General features: G+C 45.2%; 1 protein-coding gene across 1 annotated transcript in view; it reads left to right on the top strand.

The window, feature by feature from the left end:
- The first annotated feature begins 1,706 nt into the window (after nt 1-1,706).
- Otoa (otoancorin) overlaps nt 1,707-17,163 on the top strand; it is a 73,570-nt gene continuing 58,113 nt past the window's right edge. The window contains exons 1-7 of the mRNA XM_050143357.1: nt 1,707-1,813; nt 1,905-1,935; nt 2,052-2,079; nt 3,562-3,649; nt 6,531-6,662; nt 9,286-9,521; nt 13,531-13,634. Of these exons, the coding sequence (XP_049999314.1) occupies nt 1,733-1,813; nt 1,905-1,935; nt 2,052-2,079; nt 3,562-3,649; nt 6,531-6,662; nt 9,286-9,521; nt 13,531-13,634 (700 nt within the window). The 5' untranslated portion in view covers nt 1,707-1,732. The remainder of the gene's footprint in view (nt 1,814-1,904; nt 1,936-2,051; nt 2,080-3,561; nt 3,650-6,530; nt 6,663-9,285; nt 9,522-13,530; nt 13,635-17,163) is intronic.

Raw genomic sequence — 17,163 nt, 5'->3', positions numbered from 1 at the left:
CCTTTCTTTTTTTTAGAGACGGTCTTATGTAGCCCAGGCTGCACTTGAACTTACCAGGTAGCTGAGGATAACCTTGCACTTCAGATTTTCTAGCCTCTCCTTCTTGCATGCTGGGATTACAGGTGTGTACCTCCAGTGCCAAGTTTACAGTGCTTGGGGTCCAACTCCGAGCTTTGCCCTTGCTAGGCAAGCTGTCTCCCAGCTAAGTGACAGCCCGAGCCCCTGAAATTCCTTGATTGTAGAGTCCCAAGTATGTAATCTTATTTTCCCATCGCGCTGCCAACAATGCTGTTGTCAGCCTTCCGCTTTTAGGCATTTTAGTGACTGTGTGAGGTCTCATTGTGGGTTTATTTCACATGTTTTGTTTTATCCTGGGGATACTAGGAAGGAAGGCGACATGCATAGATTTAAATTTTGCAAACAGCCATCTGTCCTGTCTGCTTATTAGAAACCACCACAAATGGAGCTTGTTTTGAGCTGAGCCCTGTAGAAAGTGACTCACATGCTGTGGTAGCCTCTGTGTGCTTACTGGGCATTTTCAAATCGATTTTAAGGAAGTTAGACTCTGTGTTCCTGTTGGTGTGTCTTCTTATTGTGTTGTGAGATTTCTTACATCCTGGATCCAGAGCTCATGTGAGAGATAAAGGAGCGAGCACTTGAAACCCTCCTTTGTTCTAGGTGCAGCAGAACAGGGCGGTGGTAAGACTAGAAATGGGGGCATGAGGAAAGGGTCTTAGACACACGCCGGAATCACTGAGTCATTTAAAATATTTTTGAGGACTTAGAGTCTGTTCCTTTTGCTCCTGAATATTCTTAAATACATTTTTTAAAGTAAAATTTTAAAACCTGAATAATTTCTGTGCTTGACTTACCTGCAGGAGACTGTCTCAAGGACCTAGAATGTTTTCCCTTCTCCTGGTCCTCTTTCTGAGCCATGGAAGTGTGTGCCAGAGAGACCCAAGCTCCAGGCAGGGTAAGTCCTGAGGAGAAACACATCTTTCATGGCTTCCACACATTTTAGGGAATGTAGCTGGATATGACAGTTGAGGCTCATGATGCATTCAGAAGTGCATGCGTGTGTGTGTGTGTGTGTGTGTGTGTGTACATCTGTGTGTCTGTGGGTATGTGTAGGGTTTTTAGGGATAGTCACACATGAACACAATGTACTTTGATGGCATTCACCCTCGCTTTCCCCCATTCCCCACAGGTTCACTCGGTCCCACCCATGAGGGAAGCATGTAGTGAGTGCCTGTCTTTCCGAGTCTGGCTTTTATTTTGGTTAACACAATAATCTCTAGTTCCAGCATTCCACCTGCAAACGATACAGTTTCCTTCTTCTTGATGGTAGAATAATGCTCCATTGTGTGTATACCCCACCTTTCCCACCAGTATTTTGACGATAGGTTTCTAGACTGGCTCCATATCCTGGTAATTGTGAAACATTGTATCACCGAGAACAGATGGGCAGGCATCTCTGTGGTGTGTACCTTAGCTGCCTCCGTGTGACACAGAGTGGCTCAGACAGTAGTTCTGCTTAGGTTTGTGGGACACCTCTTTCCTGATCTCCACAGTGGCTAGACAAACTGACACTCCCAGTGACGCCGTGTGAAGGTTCTCAGTGGGGGCTGTGAGCCAAGGTTTTCTCACTCTGAGTATAGTTATTGTAGTGATTACAACTCCTGGAAAACCTGAGCGGCCTTTGTTGGGCTCCCGTGGTGGCTGCCTTTGCCGTATGAAGGTCACCCAGTTCAGTGCTCCTCACGGGTTCAATGGCTTTCTTACAGATTTACACCCATTGTTGCAGAAAATGGCGGTGAGTGTTCCATTTTTATTTTAATCAAAATCCCCTCTACTGGCGCTGTCGATTTGAATGTTTTACTTGATTTGCGTTCTTTGCCTTTTAGGAAGAAATAATAGAGGGAAACTATCTGAATGGTAATGTCCCCAGTCTGTCCCCTGTGTACCTTCTGAGACCTTCAAACAGAATATGGCTGTGGTGTCAGGGGAACGAGTCCACTCATAGCTGTCTCTTCATTTTGTCCCCACTGTAGCCTTTCTGGATCTCGTACAGTTTGGAAGGTAATCTGCCTCCTAGGGGTTGCAAGGGATGGCGTTTTCCCCCTAATAGCTCTCATATGGAGTTTCTTACTTGAGAAAAGTAGTATATGAGCTTCCACCAATGTAGTGTTTGAGTTGACTCGTCCCCCAAACCCTGTTCCTCCATTGTTGTATCTTAAGACCAAGATGCCTGAAGCGCTTCTGAGGAGGCCACATTCTCCCCAGTGCTGGGGAAGAGAAACACGTCTGTGTTTACTCTATCCCTCAGGCTGGGGCCGGAGAGTGGAGGCCCTACAGCTAGGGAGTGGCAGAGCTGGGGTGTGACCCTGGCACCTGGCTCCAGGGCCTGCTGCCACCTCTGCTCTGTGATGCCCAGGCCCGTGTGAGAGGCTGGAGAGATGGGGTGATGTGACGGTGTTGCCGAGAGACCGTTTTCAGCATTAAATCCTAATATACATTCCATAAAAAAGAGGAAATGTGGGCTTCGGGCCCCTGGCAGGGACAGCCAATCACATTAAGATGAGAGGCCCCTCTAAACATCCCTCTTCCCGTGAGAACTCCAATGGAGGTTTTAGATGTTTCCTTTCAGGCTGTAATTTTATTTATTTACTTATATGTTCATCCATCCAACTATTTATCCGAACAAAAAAGAGATTAGAAAAAAGCTGTCGTGGCTGGGGAGATGGCAGAGGCTGTAAAGCATGCGCCTCACATGACCTGAGTTTGACCTCCAGAGCCTGCACGGGCAATACAGACAGGAAATTCCTAGGATCTGCTGGTCAGGCCGTCTAGCTGAATCAGTGAACTCCTGGCCAATGAGAGAACTGTCTCAATGATACTTGAGGTTATCTTCAGGCATTTACACACATGCAAACACACACATCTGTATACACACATATGCACATATAGTTGTATGTACACACCCATACATGTGTATATATAGACATGCACACCTACATACACACATGCACACCTTTATACACACGCAATACACCCATACACCTGTAGACAAACACACATACATATCCCTGTATAAACAGATATACACATCTGTATACACACACATAACTACCTTTATACACACACATATACCCATACACCTGTATACAAACACACAGACACACATATATCTGTATAGACACACATTCACACATATCCCTGTATACAAACACACACCTTTATATGCACACACATACTCCTGTGTACATACACACTTGTATACACACGTATACACACACCTGTGTGTTATATATATGTGTGTGTGTATATATGTGTGTATATATAGATGTGTGTATACACATATACACACACATCTGTACGCACACTCATGAACACACCTCCTCCCACTGTGCAGGTGAAGGTCACTCTACTTCTCAACCTTAAGTTCCTAGCATCCCCGGCCCATTTCCCTCCTCTCCTCTGAGCCTCGGGGCATACAGCCAGGACAGGAATGTTTTCAGGGGACCTGGTCATTGACTTTCTCCCATCTTTCTTTGCTTGCAGCTCCCATGTGTGGACTGCAGACCTGTCCCAAAGAGTCCTTGCCTATCTGAACTCACGGGATGTGGCCTTTACCATCCCCAGCCTGCAGGTGCGCATGTGAGACCTGCTCCTACATTCTTCTATCGGTCATCTCTTGGTGCAAACCAGCTGTGTACCGAGTGGAAACTGGAGGGGATTTACTGATGAAAGAACATCAGGAGTGTATCAGACACTTTTCTATCACTGTAACACAGTATCCAAGACCAGGTGCTGCTACTGTAACAAAATCCCAAGACAGCAAAGAGGTTTAAAATGAAGGGATGAATCAGAGTTAAGAGTGCTTGCTGCTCAATCATGAGGACAAGATTTCAGATCCCAGCACCCATGCTGGTGGCTCCCAAATACCTGCAACTCCATAGCCAAGGGATCTGCTGTCCTCCTCAGGCCTCTGTGGGCACCTCTACACACATGTGCACTTATGCTCACACAGTGTGTATATGTATATATATTAATATATACATACATGAATAAAATATTTTTTAAAAAAGTATAATTTTCTTTATAGTTTTAGAGGCTAGCAATCCATCAGTATAGTGCTGGCTCCTGCACAGACATAGTTGAATGTCTAAACTTGGTAGATGGCATTGCAGTGGTGGGCACAGCCTTGAGAGGGAAAGATCACATGGGGAGACAGGAATCTGGGGCAGGATTTATGGTCAAGCTCACGTTAATCTTCTTCTGAGGGCTAACCAGTGTCTTATGGGAACTCTCAGTTTCTCTCAAGGCAGCATCCCATCCCCTCACACCAGGGTCCACCTCTTTGAGGTGGCATCCTCTCTTAATGTCACTTTCCTGGGAACGGAATCTCTGACGCCTGAGTCTTGGGAGAAAAACCACATCCAATAGGTCCACGGTTGTTGGTGACAGCCGTGGAAATTCGGCTAGAGCATCAGTAGGGCACAGTGGGGTGTGATGAGTGGGGTGTCATGTCTGATGGCTCAGGACGATACTGTGTGAGACTGAGGATGGGTTAATACAGTGCCAGCACCCCGTTACTCTGTTTAGCAATGAAGTCACATCATGGACTGTTGAATAAAAGAACAGCTCCATTCTTTGTTATTTCCAGCTTTACCTTATGTTTTAATAAAAACAGAAATATCAACAGACATTCACAGCAGAATTACACCCAGAGGGCAGCCTGCTGGATATTTGCTCCTCCAGCTGGAGGGAAGTCGGGCCCATATTGCACCTGTCTTCATCACTCCTGGCAGTGTGATTAGCAGTAAGGAGTAACCCCTTCCTCTCTGGCAGTAAGGTTTCCCATACTGGTAGATCTATTACTGCTACACACACATCTTCACTCAGGTTCTCGACATCCTTGGCAGGCCGGCATAGCCGTAGGCACTGAGAACGAGGCGGAGAACTAGACATTACTCCCACCATCCTGAGGTAGGGACAGACATCAAGTCAATGAAAACTCATCATGAGTTAAAAAAAAAAAAGATGGTGGACAGACACTACTGAGCACTTCTGTGCTAGGTACCCCCGAGAACTCTGTAGACATCTAATTCTTCCAACACCCTGCATGGGTCTATCTATCACGGTCTGTTTTCCAAATGTGAATTCTGAGGCCCGATGTAGGATGGCCAACTTGGCAAATGCAAACATAGGATGTCCGTGAACTAGAGGAGTAACTAGAGCTCTTGCCTAGCATGCAGAAAGCCCCAGGTCTGATCCCCAGCACTGCAGGAAAAGGGCATGGTTGACACACACCTACAATCCCAGTACTAGGGAGGTGGAGGCAGAAGAATCACAAGTTCAAAATGATCCATGGCTGCATAGTGAGCTTGAAACCAGCCTGGGACCATATGAGACCCCTCTCAAAAGACAAAGCACAGCACACAAATATACTATAACTAAGCTGAAGTTCAGATAAGTGTGAGCCTGGAGATTTGCAGATGTGTTATCTGTTTTTTTTTGTACCCAGTATTTGCCCACAAGCATTGTCTCACACTGCCTTCCTAGAGAATATTCGTGTGAGGAATATTTAAGAAACTGAGGCTGGGCGTACAACTGTAACCTCAGCATCTGAGAAGCTGACACAAGAGGAGTGTGGATTTAGGGTCAGACTGGACTACATAGTGAGATCCTCACTCCCCAAACTGAACAGCAGCAGAAAATCCAAAAGTTTCTAATAAAAGAAAGAAAGGAAGGAAGGAAGGGAGGGAGGGAGAGAGAGAGAGAGAGAGAGAGAGAGAGAGAGAGAGAGAGAGAGAGAGAGAGAGAGAGAGAGAGAGAAAGAAAGGAAGAAAGAAAGAAAGAAAGAAAGAAAAGAGTCCCCAAATAGCAGAGGAAAGGTTCTCAGGGGAGGCTGGTGGCCTGATAAGGACTTCAGACACATTTACTCATTCTGCCTAGGTTTTCTCCTTGCTCAGCGCTAGGGTTTGAGTGGTAAGACACTAAGGACCCACCTGGCCGTGGTGGCACTCACCTTTAATCCCAGCACTCTGGAAGCAGACTCAGGCGGATCTCTGTGAGTTTGAGGCTAGTCTGGTCCACAAAGTGAGTCCCAGGACAGCCAGGGCTACACAGAGAAACCCTGACTCAAGAAAACAAAACAAAACAAAAAACAAAAAGGAAAAAAGAAAAATGAGACCAGGGACACATAGCTCCTCATCAAAGGCCCACCACCTTGGGCAGGGACCAGGCAGGCAGCAGAATAGGGATATCAGGCTGGTCACCTAAAGAGGGAAGCATGCCCAGCCTCTTCCATCCTCCATATTTCCTAAGTGGAGTTGGAAATCTGGATTTTGTAAGGAATCCCCTGACTTTACAGTCGTTGCAACCACTAAAGCCCCCACATGCAGGCGCCTGCCGACTGGTGGGCTCTGCAGAGTGTCAAGGGGAAACCCACTGGCTGCTGGCCATGGTGCTGACCTACTGTCTTGGCTTCTGTCAGCACTGACTGAATCTCTCCCATACATGCTCAGGCAGTCATGGAAACCCACCTGGAGCCGTATTTGTACCAGCCCCAGAAGCTTCTGGAAGACCTGAGGGACGCTGATGCTGAGCAGTTCCGTACTGCCATGAAATGCCTTTTGGAAGACAAGTGGGTCCACCTGGTGAGGCGTGCTCGGCATCTCGTGAGGAGGGGCCGGGGCAGTTGGTATTTGCTGGGACTACCCAGGTTTTGGTCATTCTTGATGCCTTTCTCTCTTCACTACCACCCACACTTGGGACTTTAGAACCTGGCTTTTCTTCTCCAGTTTCTCCAATGTACATTTTTTTTTTTTTTTTTTTTACTTTTCTGGGCACTAAGTATACCGAGGGCCTTCTGATAGTTTGAGTTGGTAAGAGTCTGAGGGTGATTGCTGTGTCCAGTGGGTGTAGAAAGGATTGCCTCTGTCCCTAAGGCTACAGCACAGGATGAAGACAGGCAGCAGCTAACACTGACTACAAAACCAGGTTAATGACATGAGCGGCACAGACAGCAAGATCCCCAAACCCCAGACTGCCCTGAGGCTCCAGAGCTGAGGGCTGGTACCCATTTATTAGTGAGAGTTGGGTGTGGATCACTGTTCCAAAATGGGGCTGAATCCTTGCTTAGCCCCAATTTCCTCAGATGAACTCAGGATGGAAAGATTATTCTTTTTTTTTTTTTTTTTTTTTAAAAAAAAGACTAGTTTATTTTTCTTTTAATGTGTGTGAGAGTTTTGTCTGTCTGTCTGTGTATATGTGCATCATGTGTCTGTCTGGTACCCATGGAGGTCAGAAGAGGGCATTGAATTCACTGGAGGTTCTGATAGATGTAAGTTACCCTATGTGGGTGCTGGGAATTAAACTGAGTTCCTCTGCAAGACAGACACACTCTTCACTGCTGACCCATCCCTCAGCTCTAAAATGTTGAGATTCTTCTTAGTTTTAATTCACAAGGCTTTTTAAGAGGATTTGAACATTTTAATGATTATATACTTTTTATTTAATTATTTTGGTAGTGCTAGTGATCAACACTAGGACCTCATGAGTGTTGGGAAATCTTCTAATCTGTTCCTACTTTAATATTAGTTATTAAAACATAATAGCCACTAGGTTGCTATGGATAGATTTCATTTTGAAATTAACTTCAGTTTTTAAAATAGCGTCAACTCAAAATCTATTAAAAAATTATGTTGTTTAATGGTTATTGAGGCTTTTCTGTTTACGAGATGTTTTTGTAAGGTAATGACCAGCAAGGGACCAGTGACTAAAAATGTTTGTAGGGCATACACCCCCAGTCACAGTTAATTAACTCTGCTATTAGGTATGGGTATATGTTAATAAAACTTTATTCATACACACACACACAGACACACACACACACACAAGCAATGGGTCAGTTTTGGCCCATCGGACAGCTAGCCATCTGTCATTGTTTTAAGGGTATAATATGCATGGATTGATTTACTCTCCTCCACAACATTAAGTAAGTGAAGAAAGATTTTGCCATTTAAAGCCAGGCTTGTTGGCTCACGGCTGCAATCCTGGAAGTCAGGAGGCTGAGGCAGGGAGAGATTTTGACATCATTCTGGTCTACCTAGAAAGTTCCAGTCCAGACTGGACTACAGAGTGAAGCTCTATGTATGCTCACACACACGCATGCATGCACACACATGAAAAAGTGCTGATGGTTTAGCATAGTTGTCGAGTGCTGGCCCAGGATGAACAACATCCTGAATTCCATACATGGTGCCTGAAATCAAAGTAAAAAAAAAAAATAAGAAATAATCTTGCATTTTAATATTCAGGTGAGGAAACAGAATCTTGAAGTGTAACCTCTAGTGACACTTCTTAGAAAGATTGATTCTGAGGTTGGAAAATGGGTTCCTGCCTGAGGAAGCCGTGGGCCTATTTCAGAGTGATGTTTTAAAATTCTATGTAACAAAAATACAGAAGATTGCAAAGGCAGCCGATTATCTTGAAGATCACTTATGGAAAGGCCCAGTACAAACAGAGGTAAATTGTGTGTTTCTTCAACACACTGAGGACTAGAACTCAGCAGCAGGTCTAGTGACTTCAGGAACTCTCAAAAAAGTGTTGACGGTAAAAGTCTCACGATGACTGCGGTAGCAGTAATGCATTGTGGAAGTGCAAATGACTCCCGTGGTGACAAGGATCCTGCTCCCACTGTGGAGCCTGGACCCCATGGTCACCCCAGAGGAAGCCCCACAGTCACTTCTGTGCTAATGGAGAGAAGATGTGGTGTTCCTGCCATCCACGCGGAGGACGGAGGAGCAGGTGAAAGGCTCGCCTTTGACCCAGAGGGGATGGAAGTTTCCAGACAACAGCACGATGGGAAACTGTCATCCTGAATTTCTTCATGCTGCAGTATGTGAGCCCCTTCCAGGGCTGTTGAGTCAGGAGGCAGCTCTCGTGTGACTATGATGGTTTGAATATGGAAAGTGCCTCATAAGCCCATGGCCCCCAGCTGGTGGGACTGTTGTGGGAGATGGAGCCTAATTGCAGGAAGTAGGTCATGGGGGACAGGTTTAGAAGACTATAAACTGTCCCTCCATTTCCTTGTTTCTCCTGCCGAAAATGTAGTGAATAACCCCATCTACAAGATCCCACCCCCATCATGGGACCAAGTGACCCTGCATCAATCCCTCTGAAACCAGGAGACCAGATAAACATTTCTTCCTTCAGGCTGTCTTCTCGTGTACTTTAGCCACAAAGATGCAGCCACTCTAATTTCTCTCCTTCCTCCAGGACCTGAAGGACACTGTCATCAACTTGGGAGACATTTGGGAAACAGCTCTTCAGAGCCCTGGGGTGAACCGCAGCCTGTTTCTCATCACACTGGAGCGCTGTTTCCAGGTGCTGAACCCCTTGGAGTGTGTGGAGGTCCTGGGCAGGGTACTCAGAGGGTCCTCGGGCAGCTTTCTGCAGCCGGATGTCATCGAGCGGCTACCCCAGGACCTGCGTGAGGATGCTTTTAAGAACCTGTGAGTCTTTCCCTCTGAACTCTTAGTTCTGTGTGCTGCTCAGGGGTTGCTGTGCTGACCCAAGGAGGCTAGTACCCAGCGAGGGAGATGGTGGTGGGCACGAATAGACAGACATCTTTGGAAGCAGAGCAAGAGATGCTTTTTATTAAAACTCTCTCAATTGTAGTGTCTGGGAACTGTTCTCCTGGTTTTTGTCACATCTATCTACCTCCTGCCCTGTGATTTGTTCCATGATTTTCTTTATAAGCCTTCATCCTTTCCATCTAAAAAAAGTTTGTTTTAGGGCCTGGGGAATGGTTCGGTGGTAGAGCATTTGCTGTGTAAGCATGTAGACCAGAGTCCATGTAAATGGTGTAAGCATGGATATCCAGAGTCCATGTAAGTGGTAGGTGGATGTGGCAGCCTTCCTGTAACTCCAGCCTGGGAAGGCAAAGACCAGGGGTCCCCCAGAGTAAGCCAGCTAGGGAGACTAGCCATATTGATGAACTCTGGGCTTGATTGGGAGACTCTCCCTCAACAAATAAGGTGCAAAAGCAAGCAATGAAGACGCCCAACATCAAATTTTCACCTCCATAGGCATGGGCACACACATGTACCCACACATATACACACAGACATGTGCACCACATACAGATACATGGAAAAGAAAAAATTAAGGTAAATTTAGCTTTATTTCCATAAATGGAAAGCCAATATTTTTGTTTTAAGTAAAAAATAGTCTTAAAATACACTGAAAAACAATGCTACTATACCTTAATTACCTGCGCTGCTCTCCTGAGTATCTTGGTCAGCTATAGGCTGGACATCTTGGACAATAGACACTTATTTCTAGTGGCTGAGACATTCAAGGTCAAGGCATGTCAGATCTAGTGTCTTTCTACTTTCTGGTTCATAGGTATCATCTTGCTGTGTCCTCTGCTGGCAGAGGGTTGTAAGAGCTCTCTTGAGTCTCTTAGACGAAGGCACTGATCCTATTCATGAGGGCTCCATCTCCTGACCCTGAGGTGACTGAACCCAGGGGATTTGCCCCAGGTCTTCTCTCTCCTCATTACTCTATCCTGCTCTCCTTTTCTCTTCTTTATGGACAAGGAAATTGAAGGGCAGAGAGACTAAATGACTCACCCTCAGGCACTAGCATTCCATAGGGAAAAGTAAGAAGCAGCATTTTTGCAGTGGGAAAGTTTTCCCTTAAATGAGGCTTACCACTTTGCATGTGTAGAGTTGTACTCATGGTGTTGATGTGGAGAGTTGTACTCATGTTGCTGAAGTGGAGAGTTGTACTCACGGTGTTGATGTGGAGAGTTGTGCTCACGGTGTTGATGTGGAGAACTGTACTCATGGTGCTGATGTGGAGAGTGGTACTCATAATGTAGCTGTGGGACTTGTACTCATTGTGTGGGTATGAGGAGAGGAAGGCTCCCAGGACACAGAGGTTTGGAAGGTTTTCAGGATGAGCATGAAGGATGGGCAGAGAGGCTAAGAAATGGAAAGCACTATTTATACCAATCAGGACCTCTGGGTTGGGTGAGAATGAGATGATGGTGACAGGAGCCATGGGGGTGATTGAGCAGTGGCAAATCAGACTGTAGTGGTTTAGAAAGTGACAAGGCCACTTCATACCAGCAGGAGGTTATTTGTCAAAATACTAGATATTGACAAGTATTGAAGGCAATAAGAGAAATCAGAGATGAGCTGTGGTGATGGTGGGAATACACAGTGAGGCAGTTGCTGCAGAGACAACTGGTGGTTCCTTAAGAGGCAAAACAGGAGGATGGTCTCTCTCTCTCTCTCTCTCTCTCTCTCTCTCTCTCTCTCTCGTGTGTGTATACTCAGCTCACTGGTAGAGCATGTGCATCACATGTGTAAGGTCTCAGGTTCAATTCCAAGCACCAACAGAGGAAGAAGCAAAATAAAAGGTAAAAACAATTCAAACGTTCATTGGCTGATTACTGGACAATCAAAATGTAGACTACCCAGATAATGAAATATTATTTACCCATAAAAAGAAATGAAAGCTTGAGTCATGCTCCAGCATGTATCAGCCTTGAAAACATCATGCATGTGCAAGAAGCAAGACACAGAATGATGAGGGGCTGTCAGGGACCAGCCTTGACAAGAACACCTCTTGCCAGGGTAGGGGTGTGGGGATTTAGAAATATAAATAAAGAATATGAAGACACGTGAAAAATAACGAAGCAGAAACCATAGAATAGTACTGGGAGGGAGTTCCAGTGAATACTGAAATTACCAACATTTAATTTTCCGTACACTTTTATACCTCAATGCAAAAGGGGGAAGAAGGCAACAAAAGACTTCTTTAACATGATACAAAGGACAACTCAGTTAATTGCTTTAACACTTTGAAACATCAAGTCATTAGCATTCTGTTGTTTAGGCAGTGAAGCCACTCTAGACCAAGTATCCTGAAGGAAACCACTCCCAGGTAACCTCATATTACAAAAGAAGGAGCAGAAGTACACTTGCATATCCTGACCATCTGTCAGGGTGGAATGGATCTACTTGTATGAGCCTTCTTAATGTCAAGAGAACCAGGTAATCACATCCTGAGTCAGGATGTGTGGCTACACTTGTCAACCATTTCGAGCAACCTCCAAACTCTCTGACTAACAGACAAGATGGCAATAGATTCACATTTTTGGGCCTCCACAAATGGTATGACTTCATTGATATGCAGTATCCAGAACAGACAAATCCATAGAGAGGAAGTGGATTAGTGTTTTCCAGGAGCTGGGGAGCTAGGGGTTGAGGGGTGACAGCTAAGGGGGTGGAGTTTCCTTGTAAGCTGCTGGAAATGTTGATGATGATGGGCTTTAGTGAATTAGATGTAATCAAGTTGACAACCAAGAAGACCCATCACACACCCACTCTCACACAATACATGTGCAAAAATCAAAAGCTAAGGTCTTTGTATGCTGTGTTTGGAGCCCGATTTACCTTACATAATACAATATTTTCTAGTTCCATCCACTTTCTTGAACACTATCATGATTTCATTTTCTTGAGACACAATCTTATGCAGCCCAGGCTAGCCTCAACTTTGCTGTATACCCCAGGCTGACCTTGAACTGATTCTGCTTTTGGAGGTGCTGGTGAATTATATACTTTAAGCAAGTGAATTATAGGGCATGTAAGTTTGGTACAGAATATTTATTTAACTACGCAAAGATGTGTTGCATTTGTTTAGCTATGTAAAGATGTGTTACATTATTGAATAATGCAAAGATATGTTACTGTTTTACCTTGCCTTCCTAAGGCCCCTGAGTGTTCTAATAAAAAGCTGAATGGAGGGAGGAGGTATAGGAAGAACTTCCAGGCAGGGACAGTAACTAGGAGGAGGAATTTAGGATAGAAGAAGAAAGAAAAGGAGATACCAGGGAAATGCCAGGGGCCAGCCAGATAAACATGGGGGAAGCCAGAAAGTAGGACATACAGAATGAAAGGTAAAACACAAAGAGGCAAAACATAAATGAATAGAAATAGGTTAACTTAAGTTAAAAGAGCTAGTGGGACGAGCCTAAGCTAAGTTATATCTCAAAAAAAGCTATATGCACACAAAAGGAAGCAGCCGGGCCATGGTGGCGCATGCCTTTAATCCCAGCACTCAGGAGGCAGAGGCAGGCGGATCTCTGTGAGTTTGAGACCAGCCTGGTCTACAGAGCTAGTTCCAGGACAGGCTCCAAACCACAGAGAAACTCTGTCTCGAAAAACCAAAAAAAAAAAAAAAAAAAAAAAAAAAAAAAAAGAGCTAAGGAAGCAGAGACAAGATACACAGGCTGTTCTTTGCAAGGTGTTTAGCTGTGAAGGGGAAGAGTGAAAATGAGGAAAAGCAGTCAACACAGTCAGCCAGACTTGTGGGGGTTTCAGAGCGACAGCCCTGGGCCTGGGCACAGCGCTCTCACGGCTTCTTCAGGGTGGACACCTGCCGTGGTGTTGTTAGTGGGCATCCACCTGTGTATTGTTAATGGACACCTGTGTCCCTGTGTCTTAGATCTGCAGTGTTCAAAGATGTCTACGACCAAACCTCAGCTCACACCCAGAGAGCTCTCTACTCCTGGATGACTGGAATCCTGAGGACGCCCTTCAACATCACTGGTGAGACCTGCTTGCCAGGGCATGAGAGTTGGATGGAGTGACTTCTAGGGGAGCTCCACCCTCCAGACAGGTTATTTACCTCCAAAATCAGGGTTGATTTCATTGAGTTTGTGCTTTAAAATTTTTTAAATTTATTTTTATTTTATGTGCAATTAATGTTTGCCTACATATATGTCTATGTGAAGGTGTCAAATCTTGGATTTACAGAGAGTTGTGAGCTGCTATGTGGCGTCTGGGAACTGAATGTGAGTCCTCTGGAAGGGCAATCACTGCTCTTAACCACTGAGCCATCTCTCCAGCCCCCTACTTTTGTGATTTTTATCCCACCTCCCCTGCCACACTCCCAGAACCTAAGCCATGTAGCCGGTAGAGTAGAACCACATCCCATAGCATTAGCCTGCTGTTCAAATACTGAGGTGTCTGTCTTTCAAGTGACCTCTCATCCCTGTTCTGTGGTGACATCTTCCATTTGCTGACAGCCTTTAGAGTGGGATTGCAAGTTTAAAACCCATGTAGTGCCGGGCGGTGGTGGCGCACGCCTTTAATCCCAGCACTCGGGAGGCAGAGGCAGGCGGATTTCTGGGAGTTCGAGGCCAGCCTGGTCTACAAGAGCTAGTTCCGGGACAGGCACCAAAGCTACAGAGAAACCCTGTCTCGAAAAAAAAAAAAAAAACCCAAAAAACAACCAAAAAACAAAAAACCCAAACCCATGTGTAACGTGTGCATTAGCCAGATGTGGTGATGCACACTCATAAGCCCAGCACTTGGGAGGCAGAGGCAGGTGGTCTTTTGTGAGTTCAAGGCCACCTTGGTCTTAAGAGTGAGTTCCAGGATACTAGGGCTACACAGAGAAACCCTGTCGTAACCCTGTCCAGGAAAAACAGTACGCATTCAAGTGACATAAGATGGTTTTTGTTAGAAAAGTTTCTGTTGGTTCTTGGCAACCAAAGTAGTGATTCCTTGGGGTCCGTTTATTTGAGGGTTGTGCACTAGGAATTTTCTTATGTCCTAGAGTGGCCAAGTGGAGACAGAAACCAATGCAGAACTTCAGGTTTTTCTTTTTTCTTTGTGTGTGTTTGTGTGCAGAGGTCAGAGGTCAGCCTCAACTGTTGCACCTTAGATGGTCAGCATCGCTGTTTGAGACAGGCTTTCTTACTGAGACCTGAGACTCGCTGTCTGGTCAGCAACCCCCATGGATCTGTCTGTCTCCACTTCTCCAAACTGGAATTCCAAGCCTGTCTACCACAGCAGGCTTTTTGTTGTTGTTGTTTTAGTTGTTGTTTTGAGATAGGGTCTCACTCTGTAGCTTTGACTGGCTTGGAACTCACAGACCTCACAGACCTCAAAGTCATGGAGATCTTTATTTCTCTTCCCCCCCCCCCCCCCCCCAGTGCTGGGATTAAAGGCATGTGCTACCATGCCTGGCCTGTTTTTTTTTTTTTTTTAAAAAACATTTATTTATTTATTATGTATACAATTCTTTCTGCATATATGCCTGCAGGCCAGAAGAGGGCACCAGACCTCATTACAGATGGTTGTAAGCCACCATGTGGTTGCTGGGAATTGAACTTAGGACCTTTGGAAGAGCAGGCAATGCTCTTAACCACTGAGCCATCTCTCCAGCCCCATGCCTGGCCTGGTTTTATTTCCTTAATGGGTTCTGGGCATTAAACTCCGGTCTTCTTGTTTGTTTGACAAGCGCTTTACTAATGTGTGATCAGGTGTGTCTGCGTTGAACGTGAGCACACTTTACACTTGTCACTGCTCCCTGAACAATGCGACTATTAGCATAACAGGCTCGTTGTGCTCAGGGTTATAAATGATCTGAGGATGATGTAAAGTGTCAGAGGAGATGTGTGTTGATCACGTGCAAACGCTAGCCCATTTATATTAGGGACCAGAACAGCTAAGGATTTGGGTACCGAGGGCGTCCTAGGCGCATAGTTCTGGGGCATTGTTTGGTGTACAGAGGGAGAAGAGAGGGAGAGAGAAAGAAAAGAGACGAGAGGAGAAATGAGGGAAGGGCAGGAAGAGAGAAGAGAGGATCTTAGATACTGGTAGCTGTTATGAGGAAGATAAAGTGGATAAATGCCATAGGACGGGCGACTGATTTGGACTAGAACAGGGCTGACAAAGGCCTTTCTACAGTGCTTTAACAGAAAAGAAAATAGGGCTGGGGAGATGGCTCAGGGGGTAAAGAGCCCAGGTAAACATCAGGTGAGCATGGCAGCCTGTTTGGAATCACAGCCCACAGGAGGTGGAGGAGGAGCATCCTGGAGAAGCTCGTGAGCTAGACTAGCCAAGTGGGTGAGTTCTGGGTTCAAAGGAGAGACCCTGACTAAACATCTAAGGGGGACAGTGATCAAGGACGACACCTACATTCAGCCTCTGGCCTTCACATGCATACACGTGTGTCCACACTCATATAAACACTCATACACACGGGTACATCATACACACATGCCCATCCTAAAATTAGTACATATTTTAGCCATTTGAGTATATAGAAGACACCGCAGGGTGAAAGCAGTCACAGCTGATGGATGAATGAGGGCCTGAATCCCAGTAAAACTCTATATGGACAGTGGTATTTAAATTAATATAATGTTCAAGTGTTATCAAACATTAGTGCTTTTTAATTTGCGTTTCAATCATATAAAAACTGTTCTTGGTTTTAAGACTATATAAAAACAGATGGTGGCCTGAGTTTGTCCCATGGTTGGCTGAGATTGATCAATCTCTGAACTAAGAAATCAGGGAAGACCTTTCCCGTGGATGCCATCTGGATTAAGTCCAAGTTGAGGAGACTGATTCTGTCATGTGAGGTTCAGGGAGGGAGGACATCCAAGGGTGGGGGACACAGACACATACAAAGGTTCAGGGAGGGAGAACATTCAAGGGCGAGGGACACAGACACATACAAAGCTTTTGGAGTGAGAATGAGCTCAGTGTGTTGAGAAGACAGAAGAAGCCAACAGGCATATGCGACTAGTCTTTTCCTGGAATTAATCTCTGAGACTCTGTGGGAGCAATTTTAAACAGCATACAATCAATGTTTTAAATACATGGGTGAGTGCCCTCTAGCCCTGGCCTCATAGTATACAGAATTGAGGAGGGCACTCAAGTCTTTATTGTCAGTTTAGTTAAGAACTGATTTTCCTGCTAGAATCCCTGTGTGCAGCAAGTCCCATTATTAAATTACAGTGAATTCAGAGTCACTCTGTTTGGACCCTGTATTCTTTTAGCTCATGAACTTCCCAGAGGTAATAGACTGAACTCTGACTATTTAAATACTCCATGCTTGGCTATCATGGCTCTGCCGAAATGCAGCTCATGTTTTCTAATTGGTTGAGAAAAGGCCAATTCAGCTTGGATGTTGGTGGATATTGTGCCTCTATGGCCACACTTTCCTTCAACAGCCTTCCCAGATGTCAAGGGTGACATCTACAGACTTCAATTTTTAAAACTATTTATATATGTATGTAGTGTGTGTATGTATAGTATGGGTGCATGTGCACACGTGTGATGT

The sequence above is a fragment of the Alexandromys fortis genome, unplaced genomic scaffold (genome assembly GCF_014885135.2).
Source record: "Alexandromys fortis isolate MF-2015 unplaced genomic scaffold, M_Fortis_MF-2015_v1.1 scaffold_45, whole genome shotgun sequence".
NCBI classification, from domain to species: domain Eukaryota; kingdom Metazoa; phylum Chordata; class Mammalia; order Rodentia; family Cricetidae; genus Alexandromys; species Alexandromys fortis.
The sequence above is the reverse complement of the archived record's forward strand: the minus strand, read 5'-3'. Positions and strand labels throughout refer to the sequence as shown.